The sequence below is a fragment of the Ciconia boyciana genome, chromosome 7 (assembly GCF_034638445.1).
Source record: "Ciconia boyciana chromosome 7, ASM3463844v1, whole genome shotgun sequence".
Classification (NCBI taxonomy): Eukaryota; Metazoa; Chordata; class Aves; order Ciconiiformes; family Ciconiidae; genus Ciconia; species Ciconia boyciana.
In genome coordinates, this window is record NC_132940.1 from 29,860,372 (window position 1) to 29,873,151 (window position 12,780).

At 50.7% G+C, this 12,780-nt stretch overlaps 1 protein-coding gene across 1 annotated transcript in view; it reads left to right on the plus strand.

The window, feature by feature from the left end:
- The first annotated feature begins 1,661 nt into the window (after positions 1-1,661).
- The window catches only part of RXRG (retinoid X receptor gamma), a 40,637-nt gene continuing 29,518 nt past the window's right edge, over positions 1,662-12,780 (plus strand). Inside the window, exon 1 of the mRNA XM_072867475.1 lies at positions 1,662-1,758. Within this exon, the coding sequence (XP_072723576.1) occupies positions 1,662-1,758 (97 nt within the window). The remainder of the gene's footprint in view (positions 1,759-12,780) is intronic.

A 12,780-nucleotide genomic window follows, 5' to 3' on the forward strand; every position in this document is an offset into this window, starting at 1 on the left:
GTGGATTTGAAAGGTCAGTGGCAGGTTCAAGACAATCTGGAGTCCCTGACTAGTGATCTGGCTGCTGGGCAGCCCTTCCTGGGTAAAAACAAAAAAAAAGGAGGAGTTTGGATCCATCTTACCCACGGCAGTGTAAGGATGTAAGAGGGGCAATGCTTGTGGGGAGAAGAGACAGCAGACAAAGCACGCTGGATTTCTATGGCTCCTAAAGAGGCTCAGAGCTGATGCCACAGGGTATCTTACCTTTCCATGTCTCTTTTCTCACCTCCTGGCTCCAATCCAGACTACCCTGCAGGGTTTCAGCTCCAAGAGAAGTTGAATTTGGGGAATTTGTTGCAATTTCAGATTAAGAATTTCCTGAAAGTGCAAGCAAAGTCAAACCAGCAATTCAGCGCCCTTGCTAGCTCTGCTGGCCTGCACTCCCTGCGGCTGTTTCTCCTGCAGGAGATGTCCCAGTGGTTGGCACTCATGTGGAAGGGGCTGTGTGGCCCACCTTGGCTTTAGCAATGCTCTATCTGAGGGGATTACAGCAACGCAGAGGCTCCAATTTCTGAAAGTCTCTGGAAAGAGAAGTCTTGAGATCACTCTGCACTCTGGGACCTGCATGTTTTGTTGCTGTAAATGTGGAGAAATCTAGGAGAGGGAGGTGGTTAAAACCCCCTAGCAGGTCTGACTCACATCCCAGAGGAATATTCTTTGTGGGGTTGTGCTGGGCCGGGCAGCACAGAGCGTACGGGATGGGGCAGTGAAGTCAGAGCAATCCTGCCCTCCACAACCCCCGTGATGTTGACACAGCCTGAAGGGGAGCGCAGAGGAGATGAGATCCCAAGATTATCAGTGCAGACAGGGGAGAGGAATGTTGTTTGCTTGAAGCTCCTCTCCACCAGGACTGGCAAAATCCAAATACGAGGGAAGATGCAGGCGGACGCCACGCGCAAGGTTTGAGAGTGTAACAGAGATAAGCAGGCACAGGGACAAAGCCAGGGGCTCTAACTTCAGCACAAGAAAAACTGGTCGCAGCACAGGCAAGTTGTCTTCTGAAAGCCTTCTGGAGACAAGGGTCTGTCCAGGTCACCTGCAAGCAGCTAGTGACGCTGCCCAGGAATGCATACAGGACATTGCTCCTTTGTCACCTGCCCTCACAGTCCTCAAACAGCTTCGGTGAGGCAAAAGCCAGCTATGCCTGGTCTCCACTGGAGTCCAGTGGTGATGTGGCTAACACTACCACCTTCTTGATGGCAAAGTTTGTTATCAGATAGAGCAGGTAGGCTTGCAGGTAAGAGAAAAAAGACCAACTCGCAGAGAAAAGGAGGAAAGCAGGACTGAGATGCTCAGATGCAATGGCAGTTATTTGCTTGGTTTCGTTTCTTTAGGGGCAGGAGACATGTTCTCAGCAGGGCTCTTTTGGACCAACTCCTTTGCCTTGCAGGGCCTTTCCCAGGCAGCCTGTGCAGCCAGCCCTCCCCCCAGCATTGCAACACCTCCCGCTTTCCAAAGAGACAGGAGCCCGAAGAGCAAACACAGGAAACCCCAGCCCTGGTCAAGGTCTGGGAGGTAAATTTGTAACTTAGAACGGATCGTGAGGATGCTGCTCTGTACGCACTCCTTTCTTTCTTCAACAGCCCAGCGCAACTGAGAGAGCTGATTGCAAACCTCCTTTCATGGTTGAGTCTGCTGAAGAGACAGGACGCAGGCTGGAAATGCACCCGGGCACACAGGCTCCTTATTCCCTGGAGACGGGCTCCTTCCCTCACTTCTGTAAGTCCTTGCCCTGACCCTGTGCGAATGGGCTGTGCTGAGCAGCAGTGCGGGCTCAGCTGTGGCTTGGGTAGCTGCATGGAGGGGTCCCATTGCCCAGAGCAGTGGGGCTTGCCCAGCCTCCTGGGCATGCTACTGCTGTAGCAATAGGTGTCGACTGAACAGAGCCTTTATGGGAGTTTAATTCAGGCGCAGGTTTTGGAAAGAACCCCTCATAGCACTATGCTGCACTCTCCATTGCATATTTAAGAGGAGTGGTGGAGATGTGGTGGGACAGGTGGGCTGGGGAGGAGGTGGCAGCTCCATCCCTGAAGGTCTCTGGTTTGATTTGGCACAGGAAGATGGGTGAGATGAGCTCACCAGGTCCCTTCCAGGCCTGTTTTCTCTGAGTCTGTGCTTTCCTCCTGCAATGGAAGGGAATAAAAGTGTTCAGGGTGTGGAAGGGGATGCTGTATTTACGGGTAAGGGCTGCGATGGCTTATACTAAAGGAGTTCTGCAGATTAGCTCATAAAGGTTAACAAAGGACAGGTAGAAGTTACATGTAAAGCTAGTCAAGAATTTTCCGTGACAATAATACTTTTAACAAAGTGATGTTGCTCCAAAAACTGAAGCTCTCTCTGGATAAATATTGATTTTGTCAAATATATTAAATGGAGGTGTGTGTGTATGTACAGAAAGAGAGAAAGAGAATTCCACTGGGAAAATGCTGTAATGGTCTAATTCATTTCAGATCCCTTTGAACCTGGTTTGTGTTTTGAACTGACCCCATGTGTTTCACTACCTCTGCTGCATATGAGCTCTTTGCAATGTATGTAGAACAATATTCTGACCAAAAGGAATATATTTACTTGCCTTTATATGTTATAAAATTTAAAACAACAACTTCTCTTGCTGCTTTCATAGTAAATGTCACACATCCATATAAATTTCAAGTTTAATTAGCATCAGCAGATACACTATTTGTCTGATTCCTGTATAACAGGTAAACCAGTGGCACAACACTGGAACTGATTCAGTTAGATGCAAAGTCACCTTTGCACCAGGGGCCGAAACCTGGGAATTGAAACCCACCTGTCTTGGACAGATCAGGGGGCTGGAGGGACTGCAGAGAGGGAAGGGATTGCTCCCAAAAGGCCAGGAGATGTTAACTGAGTGCAAATGGGCAGGCAGCATGCTGAGATGACAAGGCAGCAGGCAGTGGGTAGGAATTTACTGGCTCTGGCTTGGGCTTGCAGTGAAGTTGCTTTCCCCTCCTCTTTGACTCCCTTCCCTTGGCTGCACAGAGCATGGCTGTCCTTGGTGTGTGTTGGCAGCCTGCGGGGCACAGCAGGGCCCATTATCACCTACCATTGCTAATGTCTGCCTCAAAATCATACTTGCTGGTGTCCAGGACTCACTCAGCTGGTACCAGCTCTGGGCATGGCAAGGGGCTGGCAAACCCCTCCTGCGGTCTGGGCTCAGACTACCTGTGAGGCACACAAAGAGCCTGTGGGTTTAAATCCTTCCCCTGAGCCAGACTAAGGGGAAGGGGACTTCGGCAAAAGGCAGGACTGAGAGCTAGGCAGGAACTTGAAAGCATTTTGGGAAAGCCACCTAGGCTTGTGCCTGATGATAGCACTGATGTACAGCTCCCTGTATGAACCCTATGCAATTCTAGTGGGGTTTCTGTAGTGCCACACAAATGGGGGGGTGATGCACGGCTGTAAGACATCCTTGGTACATATCCGTGTTGGCAGAACCCATGTTATAAGTGGGGCATTGAGGAATCGTCATAATTTTTAAAAATTCTGTTTATTTATTTTTACAAGTACTCCCAACCCTCAACATATCTGGACTCTAAAGTGCTCCCAGGGTGAGGGGAGTTTGGGTCAAATTCCGTCCGTTTTCACAGAATCACAGAATCATATAGGTTGGAAAAGACCTTTAAGATCATCAAGTCCAACCGTAAACCTAACACTACCAAGACCACCACTACACCATGTCTATAAGCACCTCATCCAAACGTCTTTTAAATACTTCCAGGGATGGCGACTCAACCACTTCCCTGGGCAGCCTGTTCCAATGCTTGATAACCCTTTCAGTGAAGTAAAATTTCCTAATATCCAGTCTAAACCTCCCCTGGCACAACTTCAGGCCATTTCCTCTCGTCCTATCATTTCTTACATGGGAGAAGAGACTGACCCCCACCTCTCTACAACCTCCTTTCAGGTAGTTGTAGAGAGCGATAAGGTCTCCCCTCAGCCTCCTTTTCTCCAGGCTAAACAACCCCAGTTCCCTCAGCCGCTCCTCACAAGACTTGTACTCTAGACCCTTCACCAGCTTCGTTGCCCTTCTCTGGACATGCTCCAGCACCTCAATGTCTCTCTTGTAGTGAGGGGCCCAAAACTGAACACAGTATTCGAGGTGCGGCCTCACCAGTGCCGAGTACAGGGGCACGATCACTTCGCTAGTCCTGCTGGCCACGCTATTTTTGATACAAGCCAGGATGCCATTGGCTTTCTTGGCCACCTGGGCACACTGCTGGCTCATATTCAGGCTGCTGGCACGCTGCTGGCTCATAATCCTTCCAAAGGATTTTGGAAGATTCCGTGGCTTTTTACTGGGGTGATTCCCTTTATACATGAGAAACTGCCAGCAAATGCCTGGATGATCATAGCTCAGTTTCCTACAGAAACCTGGACAAATAGGTGTGCATGTAAGTAAAGGACAGAGAGAAAATTATGTTCCAGTCTCAGAGATCTAAAAAGCTGATCTGGGTGACGAGAGCCAGAAAGGCATCCATCCCACCAGCCTACTCCCATCCCTCAGGATGGAGGAAGGCTGCACAAGAGCTCTGCCTCGTGCTCAGCCCCAGTCTCAGTTTCAGGCTTAGTCCCCAGCCTCTGTTGTCTGGAAGTGATCCACAAAGGTTTTGTCACCAGCTGCAGCCAGCAGAGCCCAGAGTTGAAGTCTAGTGTGTGCTGCCAAAACCAGCTTGCAGGTACTCACAGGTTAGCCCCTTCCACTCTGCATCTGTCAATAAAGCGAACATCCTTCCCATCCTGACTTTTCCCAGCTGACCTTTTTAAGCACAGTTGCAGGTTCTGCCCGATCTTCCCTTTGACAGCTCTGAAGATTCATTCCGAACTTTGCAGAGACAATTGGTTTACGGGAGAGATCAGCAACCTTTCATGGGTGCAGGGCCGGCCTGCCTTTCTCTTCCTCAAAGACAAGCTCACACACGCCTGAAAACACTCGCAGGGAGCTGGGAGATGCTGCCTTTACAATGGACGAGACGGTCCCCTTCAGACAGTGAGCTTGGAGCTGGCTTTTGCATGAGAAAGAAATTTCTGTATTGAAGTCAGGGAGCTGGGAAATCACAGGTGACTGAAACAACAGGAACAAATCCTACTGCAACTTTCACGTAACTCCAGTGACCTTCTAGGGACAAGACTTTTATCGCTGGGCCTACTCCTTGCAGCAGAGAGGGGACAGCAAAAGGCCTGTAATTAGCTGATGAGAAGGAGGTTTCTCCTAGGCTAGACCTGGAGTGTTGTAGCAGGCATTATTGCAGTGATAGCAGTAGGGAAAAGGGTGGGTGGGTGTTTGTTGCAGGTGTTTTGAGTGTCCTCTTGACCTACTTCATCTGAAAACCCAAGGCGGGCTGCCCAAGGGCTTTTTTATCCAGAGGATGAGGCTAGAGGGTGGTTTGGAGTTAGATTTCCCTTTTCTTGCTGTGATCCTCCTTTGTTTCTCTCCTTGTTCCTGCTGCAGTAGTTTGCTGGGGTGATTCAGAAGCTGAGCTGAAAGTCCTCACCATGTCTTGTGCGATGCCCGGCACTGTTCTGCTCTTCCTCTAAGTCCCTTGCTTGTGCTGAGCAATACCCTACTGCCAAGCAGGTGCTGCCTCTCTGGGGAGGGATGCTGAGCTGCCCTTGGGAAAGGGAGAGGATGGGGCAGCAGGCTGCTATCTCAAGGCTTGGGAAACTGCAATAAATGAGAGCAAATCGGAGTGTGCCAGGATGGGGAGGCACAGTGTGGTGTAGCAATGCATTGCTGTGTCCTGCAAGCAACAACGTGTAAGGTCTGACGTGGCTCTGACGTGCCAGGATGCTAATGCCTGCTCTGTCCTTGATGTTGGTGGCTGCTGAGCACAGCTCTCTCCTCAGATGGGCCCTGCTGCCCTGTGGGTTTTCTGCAACGCTCGTTTGCTTTCTTGTTACGGCTTTTTAACAGGAAGCATTCTGGCAGAAATCGCTCTTGCCTTGGCCCGCCTCTTCTGAGCATTCTCCGGAAACATCGTTGGATCCTGAATGAGACATTTTGGGGCCAGGTCTTGGATGGCCCATTACCTGTGAGGGGTGTCAGAGGTGGCAGCTGCAGTGTGGGAAGGTCAGGCTGACTCCACACCCAACTGGCAGAAGTCCTATGCTGTCTGAAATTTTACAAGGGCTTTATCTGTACTTTGGGGCATAGCTTATAGTACAGTGGTTATATATATATATATATTTATTACTAGAGTAAAGCCTCCGTTTTCAGTGCTTTGAGGAATTACACTGCAAGCATTACTGCAAACCTAGTCGGAGAAGCTGTGTTCAGAGACAGAGAGGAACTTGGGGGTGGATTCTCCTCTCGTTGGCACCAACCCTGCTGAGCCTGAGGGCACAAAGTCGAAGTTCACAAGGAATCTGGGTCCCCTTTTAAAAACAAACAAGATCTGAGTTTGCAGTCCCTCAGCACCCTGGGGAGTACGTGGTGCATCTGCTGCAAACCCAGAGCAGATTAAATCGGCTGGGGAGTTTGGCTGTTTTGAGGTGCAGGCTCACTCCTTCTCCTTGGGTTCTTCTCCTTGGGATCCCCAGCTGAAAGGAAGGCAACAGAGCAAAGATGCCTCGGGCTGGGTGCTGGGGGCCATGCTTGCTGGTTCTTGGCATAGGAGCCAGCAAGGTTACAGGAGGATACAGCAGTGTTTTGGGAGGAAGACTGCCTCGGTGTCTGGCTGGCCCTGGGGGCTGTGAAGGGGTTAAAGCCCAGCCGTTCTGCCCAATCAGTCTGGCTTGCTTGTAATAACCAATTAACGGAGTGTAATTGTGCAAATCCATATGTGGCAGTAATTACCAGGAAGATTAATGGATTCCTTGCTTTCTAAGTGTACCCCACCACAGCTTGCCAGCATCCCCCCACCACCTGAAAGGACTCGGTGAGGGGGGAAAGCAGGAGCCGCTCTTCTCTGGACACTCTGTGATGGAGCCGAGCAGAGAGGGAGGCCCTGTGGGGACTGCCCGGTGCTTGTTTAAATAACCCTTTTCATCTCCCTGCTTTTCCTTACATACAGCTCGCTGCTCCCTGGCTCAGACCTGGCCTCCCGAGGACAGTTCGTGCCCAGCTTGCCTGGGCCCGGGCTGCCGCGTTCCTGCCCTCCCCATTGTCCATTCATTCCCTGCTCCCCTTTCCCCTGTTTAGCCCTAATTGCTGCAGAATATCGCATTTGTTTGCCCTCTTCTTTTGTAGCTTTGTTATTTTAGTTGCAATGGGTAATCCAGCAAACTGTTAAAGGCATACATGAGGCGAGGAGGGGACAGCAGGGCTCTTGGGGCAAGTTTTCAAGCCAGGCAACAGGGTTGCATTTGGGAGATGGCAGCTTGCGGCAGGCTGGGCCTGGCACATCCTTTACGGTGGGTTTTCTTAGGGATATATGGCCAGAGAAGCAAAGAGTGCCCCTGGAGCAGGTGAATACGTCCCCCTCCAAATGCTCTGGGTGGGGAAACAGGGCACTGAGTCCTGCTGAGTGAGAAGGGGGTGCATTTGGGGACCTGTCCCCTGGCAGGTCACCACCTGGGCAGCACGGGTTCCTCCGCAGTTGCACCAGCACCTTGGGCACTCGAGATGCCTCTGCATCACACATGTGGGTGTGAGCCCTGCTGACCCATGGTGCGGAGGGAGCTGGGAAGAGCTCAGCCCTCTTTCTGTGCTGGCTGATGATCCCTGCCCCTGACGGATAGCTTGTGCAGAGTCAGCCCATGGGGAGGGCTGATGTGCTGGCCGGGGAGCCATCCATCTCTGGCTGCACACACAGGGCTGCAGGTGCCCCGGGGGCAGCTGTACTTGCTCAGCTGGGGATGGGGCAGGTGGCTGGGGAGCCAAGTGTCCTTTAGAGCCTGGGATGGCAGGGAGTCATCACATCACATCTTGCATCAAGCATCCTTGCATCCTCGCTGCCTTCCTCATCAGGCCAAAAAAGTGATGCTGGGGTTTGAACCTGAATCTGTGATTTTATTTATATATATATATATTTTTTTTTTTTTAATATATATATAATTTTTTTTACCCCCTGTGTGTAGGCTGGGACTTGGACTTGGGGTAGGCCAGAGCTGTGTGGGCTGGGTGACAGCATCCCGTGGGTGTAAAGAGCAGGAGAGATGGAGCCAGGCCAAAGGACCATCTTGCAGATGGTGGATGCTTGCAGGGGAGGTAGGAGCAGAGTGTGCTCGAGTGTCCTTCCTCCAACAGGTACCTCCCAGCAGCCTCTGCCCTGAACTGTTTGGCATCATCCATTAATGATAATCATGCGGGTCTGGGACTGGCTGCCCCCAAAATCTGTAGTGATATCTGCACAGACATCCCTGCAGAGCACTGACTGGCCCTTGCCTGGCTGTTCTCCGGCAGCCCTGGCCCCATTCACTGCCACATACACGGTGATGGACGTAAATGACCTTTTTCTTATTGCTGATTTGTTACAAAGGCCGGGAACGTGGCAGCTCTGAGGGAACAGCTGTGCAAGGTGCTCAGCAGAGACATGAGCAAAGCTTTTCTCCAAGGAGGGTTACAGATGATGGGGGAGGTTTTGGGAGAGTCTTGCCTAGAGGTGATGGGAATGCATAGAAGGGTGCATCTTCCTAGAGGACCAGGAGAGGTGGAGAGCACTGACAGAGATGCTGCTTCTGGGTCTGCTTGCTCCGGGTCCTGGGAGCCAGCCTGCACTGATAGTTTGGTTTCCAGCCAGAAAGAGGCACCGGGGCAGCTCTTGGGTATTGCAGATGGGATGGTGGTGTTTGTCAGAGAGCTGTGTCCATTCGTGTCAGCTGAGGTCCTTGGCTGTTTTAGCTCTTCTGTTTCACCTGACCCAAGGGTTCATCAATACTTATCTTCCCTTGCTGCTGTGTCATCCTAGGTTAGAGGTTATGTGTGCCAAAGCATGGCATGTAAATGTGTCTCCCGGGTCTGCTCTGCTTGCGGGAGCTTGAAGTAGCCTGTGTCTTGAGGGAGCAGCCTTCCTGGAAAGCTTCTCACCTGGCACAGGTGCCCAGGGGGATTCCGGGAAGTACTTGGGGCACTGAGGGATGTGTCTTGCACAATTTCTGGGATGCTTGAAGTGTTGGGTCTTTGCTGCCCTGGATTTTAGGCTGCAGGACTGCAGGATTTAGGGGATAGGTATGATTTTAAAGCCTCATTAATTAAACGAGCCAGGGAGACTGATTTGTGTGGGTATGGCTTGGCTCTTAAATGTCCAAAGTTCCCCGTGGGAACAACCCTTCGTTTGTGCTGACTCCCAAACTGTACTTGGGAACTAGCTGATGGAAAGTGCCAGGGACTGTGTTTACAACCAGCAGGACAGACCCTGGGACCATGCCCTGGGGCTGGTGAATTTACTGGTATAGATTAGCCTTGAGGGCTGCGCTGCTGGTCTGGAAAGCTTAAGACCTGAAAAGAGACTGGGCTCCAGATTTTGCAACTGGCATATGTCTGGCTAGCAGAGGAGACAGTTCTGTGTTGGAGAAGCTGCTCAGGGATCTTCAGGGCTTGCTTTAATAAGCTGACTTGAGTCAGTGCTCATCAGCGCAGTGCCAGTACTCGAGCATCCGTCGCTGTGCCCGTATCATCCCAGGTCCTTTCTCTGCTTCTGCTGTGCAGAAGCTGCTCCTTCTGCTCAGAGGCTTGAAAGGACAGGGCCAAAACATGTGGCTGTGGGCAGGTGCTCACTTCTTTCTTTCTGTTTCTACTGGGAAGAGGCTGGGGGGCAGAGAGCAGATATTTGACAGTGCCAGCAAATGTCATTCCACATCCCTGCAAATTCTTCACATGCTTGCTCCTCGCTGCTGTGTTGTCTTGGCTCTGTGTGGCGTGGTCTGTGCTTGTCTTGATCCAGGGCTGTTCCTTTCTTTGGGGCACAGGGAATTTTGCTATGCTCCCACAGCTTTAAATACCAGTGGATTTTCCATTTGGTACAGGGGAGCATGTGGCTTTTGAGAGGAGAATATGTTTGAAAGGCAATGGATGGCATTGATGAGGAAAGGGGTGCTCACTGTAGCTGGCTCCTTACCTCCCCCTCGGCTGCACAGGGAGGCAAAGGGTTTTAAACAGTTTCTGCAGGGAAACATTGAGAGGAATTGATCTCATGGGAGAATGTTTTGGGTGAGTCTCATGTTGTGATTGTCTCCCTTCGGCTGCCACTGGAAGGTGAGTCCCAGGGGAAGGACAGCTGCTAGAACAGCTGAGAGATGTGTGTATCTCTCCAGGCAAGGCAAAGAGATGGCTCAGTCCACTGAATATCAAACAAACCAGGCTGGCAGAGTCTTGAACTGATGTTGGTTGGATCTATAAAGAGATGATCACAAAATGAACCTGTTGGTTTTCTGTGAAGTGGAAGTCCGCATGGCTTAGGGGACAGACCTAGACTATCAAGAGTGGAGTTGTCTGAGCCACCAGTGGAGGCAGAGGCAGCGAGGGCTAAGGTGAGGTCTTTGTATCCCCCTTCTCCTGTCTTTTTTTACTGACGATTAATGAAGGGTATCTTTGGGCTTCAGCTCATCTTAAATGCATTTTGTGCCTCATGTGCTTGGGCAGCAAGACTTGGTTGTGCTTCATTTCTTCCAATTGCCATGCCTAGGCTGTGTCTCTGGATCTGGTGTTTGTGGAGAGGCTGCTTAGGCATGTCTCTGCAGCATAGCATTGAACAGGGTGTGTCTATGGGCAAAGATGTGGTCTGGTTTATTGTTTGGGGGGTTTTTTTGTGTGTGTTTTTTTTTCCTCTGGTGACTCAGAGGCATTATAGGTGTGAGCTGGGGGCTTGCAGTGTGCAGGGTTGCTGTGCTAATAGTGCTAGGCCAGGGTTGCTGGATCAGAGTATTTGGAGAAATGGAAACTTGTTCCAAGACTTGCTTGAAACTCAGTGGAGCTCAGGAGAGCCATCCCCAGGAAGATCATGTCATTAGAGAAACAGATGAGATCTTTGTGCATTAGAGGAGACTGCCTCTCCTTCTTTCATGCAGACACACTTGGGTTTTAGTGGTATTTGATTTCCTTCCCTGCTCTCAGGGGACCCAATGGACAGGCTGAAATCTACTGGAAAAGGGTTAATGAGTCAGTGCCATCTGCAGAAGTGAAGTGGAGGTGGGATCCAGGTGAGCTGCCTGGCTCCTGAGGAGCTACAAGCATCCTATGAAAGGGGCAGGAGCCCCACCATCCCACCATGGCTTATAGAAAATGCCTCATTGACTGGAGCAAGGACTAAACTTATGAAGACAGCTGGCTGAGAAATGCTGACTGAAGCTGTGCCTTGGCACTTTGGTAGATGTGGCTTTTGGGCCCTTGGTCCAGATCAAAAGCTCTGTGGCCATGTGATGCAAAGTGCTAAGCTGGTGTAAATGCCTTCTCCTTCTTCAGATCTTTTTAAATTATAGTAATGGGCCAACTTGATAAGGCAGGCTTTATCCTGGATCAGATACACTGGCTGCCAGAGAGCAGATCATATTGAAGACATAAAAGCACAGGAAAGACAGGAGTGATTCAGCGAAAGCGGGAGGCCTTGCTATGGCATTAATGTGACAGCATGCAGTCAGATGCTTGCACCTGATCCAGGCAGCGCTCAGTGGAGAAACTCAATGTGAGCAAGCTTGAAGCTGTGGCCTTGCTTGCTTGGAGAGAGCAAGGGTTAGAAATCCAAAGGTACATGCTGATGTCCGCTATCCCATGGCAGGATACAGAGGGGCCTGGGATGAGGTGTCTTATGATAGAGATCAACCTTCTGGGCTTTCAGGGCCTGGCTGCTGAGACCTTGGGGACCGGAGCGGGCTGTGGCTAGTGATGGCTACTGTGCCCTCAGCCATGAAGGTATTGGTGCTAGCCCCTGATGTGAAGCTGTTCCTCTTGGATGCCTCCAAGCCTTCCTCCCCTGAGAAAGGAGCTACTCAGAGCAGAAATAACCCCTGTTACCTTGAACTCCAAGATATCCACGTTTGCCTGCCTGGTATAAATAGACCATCTGAGGCAGCCGGATGTGATGGGGATTGACAGGTTGTCTCTGGAGTTTTGCACTTGCTGAAGCAGGAGGAAATGTAAAAGCATGAACGTGGGGATGCACAGAGTGAGTAGCAAGCAAAGCCCCCAGCTGCACAGGAGGCTGTGGCATCTGTTGTGGGGGATGCGGGTGGGAGCCCTTTGTGACCTTGTGCAGGGCAGTGCTGCGACAAGACCTTCCCCCCTGTGCTGAGCTCTGGTGGCCATCAACAAATGCAAGGTCCAGCAGACACCTTGTGTGGCTGAGCTGCCCCCCCCATCAGCTGTGTGCCACCCAGCTCAAGCCCTTGCCAAGGAGGGGAACACAGTCTGCTCACAAAAATCCAGGTTTGCCAGCAAAAGAGAATGAAGACTGGAGCAGGATCCAGGAAAAAAAAGGCTTTTTGAAAGTTTTCCAGGAGTTCGGCAGAGATATGTAGGGGGACTGAGTTTCACTTAGGTAGGTTGTTTCTGGGTAGTCAGAGAAGCCCTGAAATCTGTAGGTTTTTTGTTACTGAGGGTTGTTTTTTGGTTTGTTTTTTTTTTTTTTTAGAGTCCCTGACCTACAAGCAATAATGCAGGGTTAACCTGGTCAAGGAACCATCTTCTGTTGAAATATTTCCTCTGACAAATGATTGTTGTGGGAAAATGGCAAAATTGCAGGCAGTTGCATGGGCTGTGTCTTCTAAGGTTTCTCTGAGAACTTTTTTTCAGGAGATGAGAAAATCTTGGTCTTCAGGGTGCAGTTTTCTTTGAAGGAAGGTAAT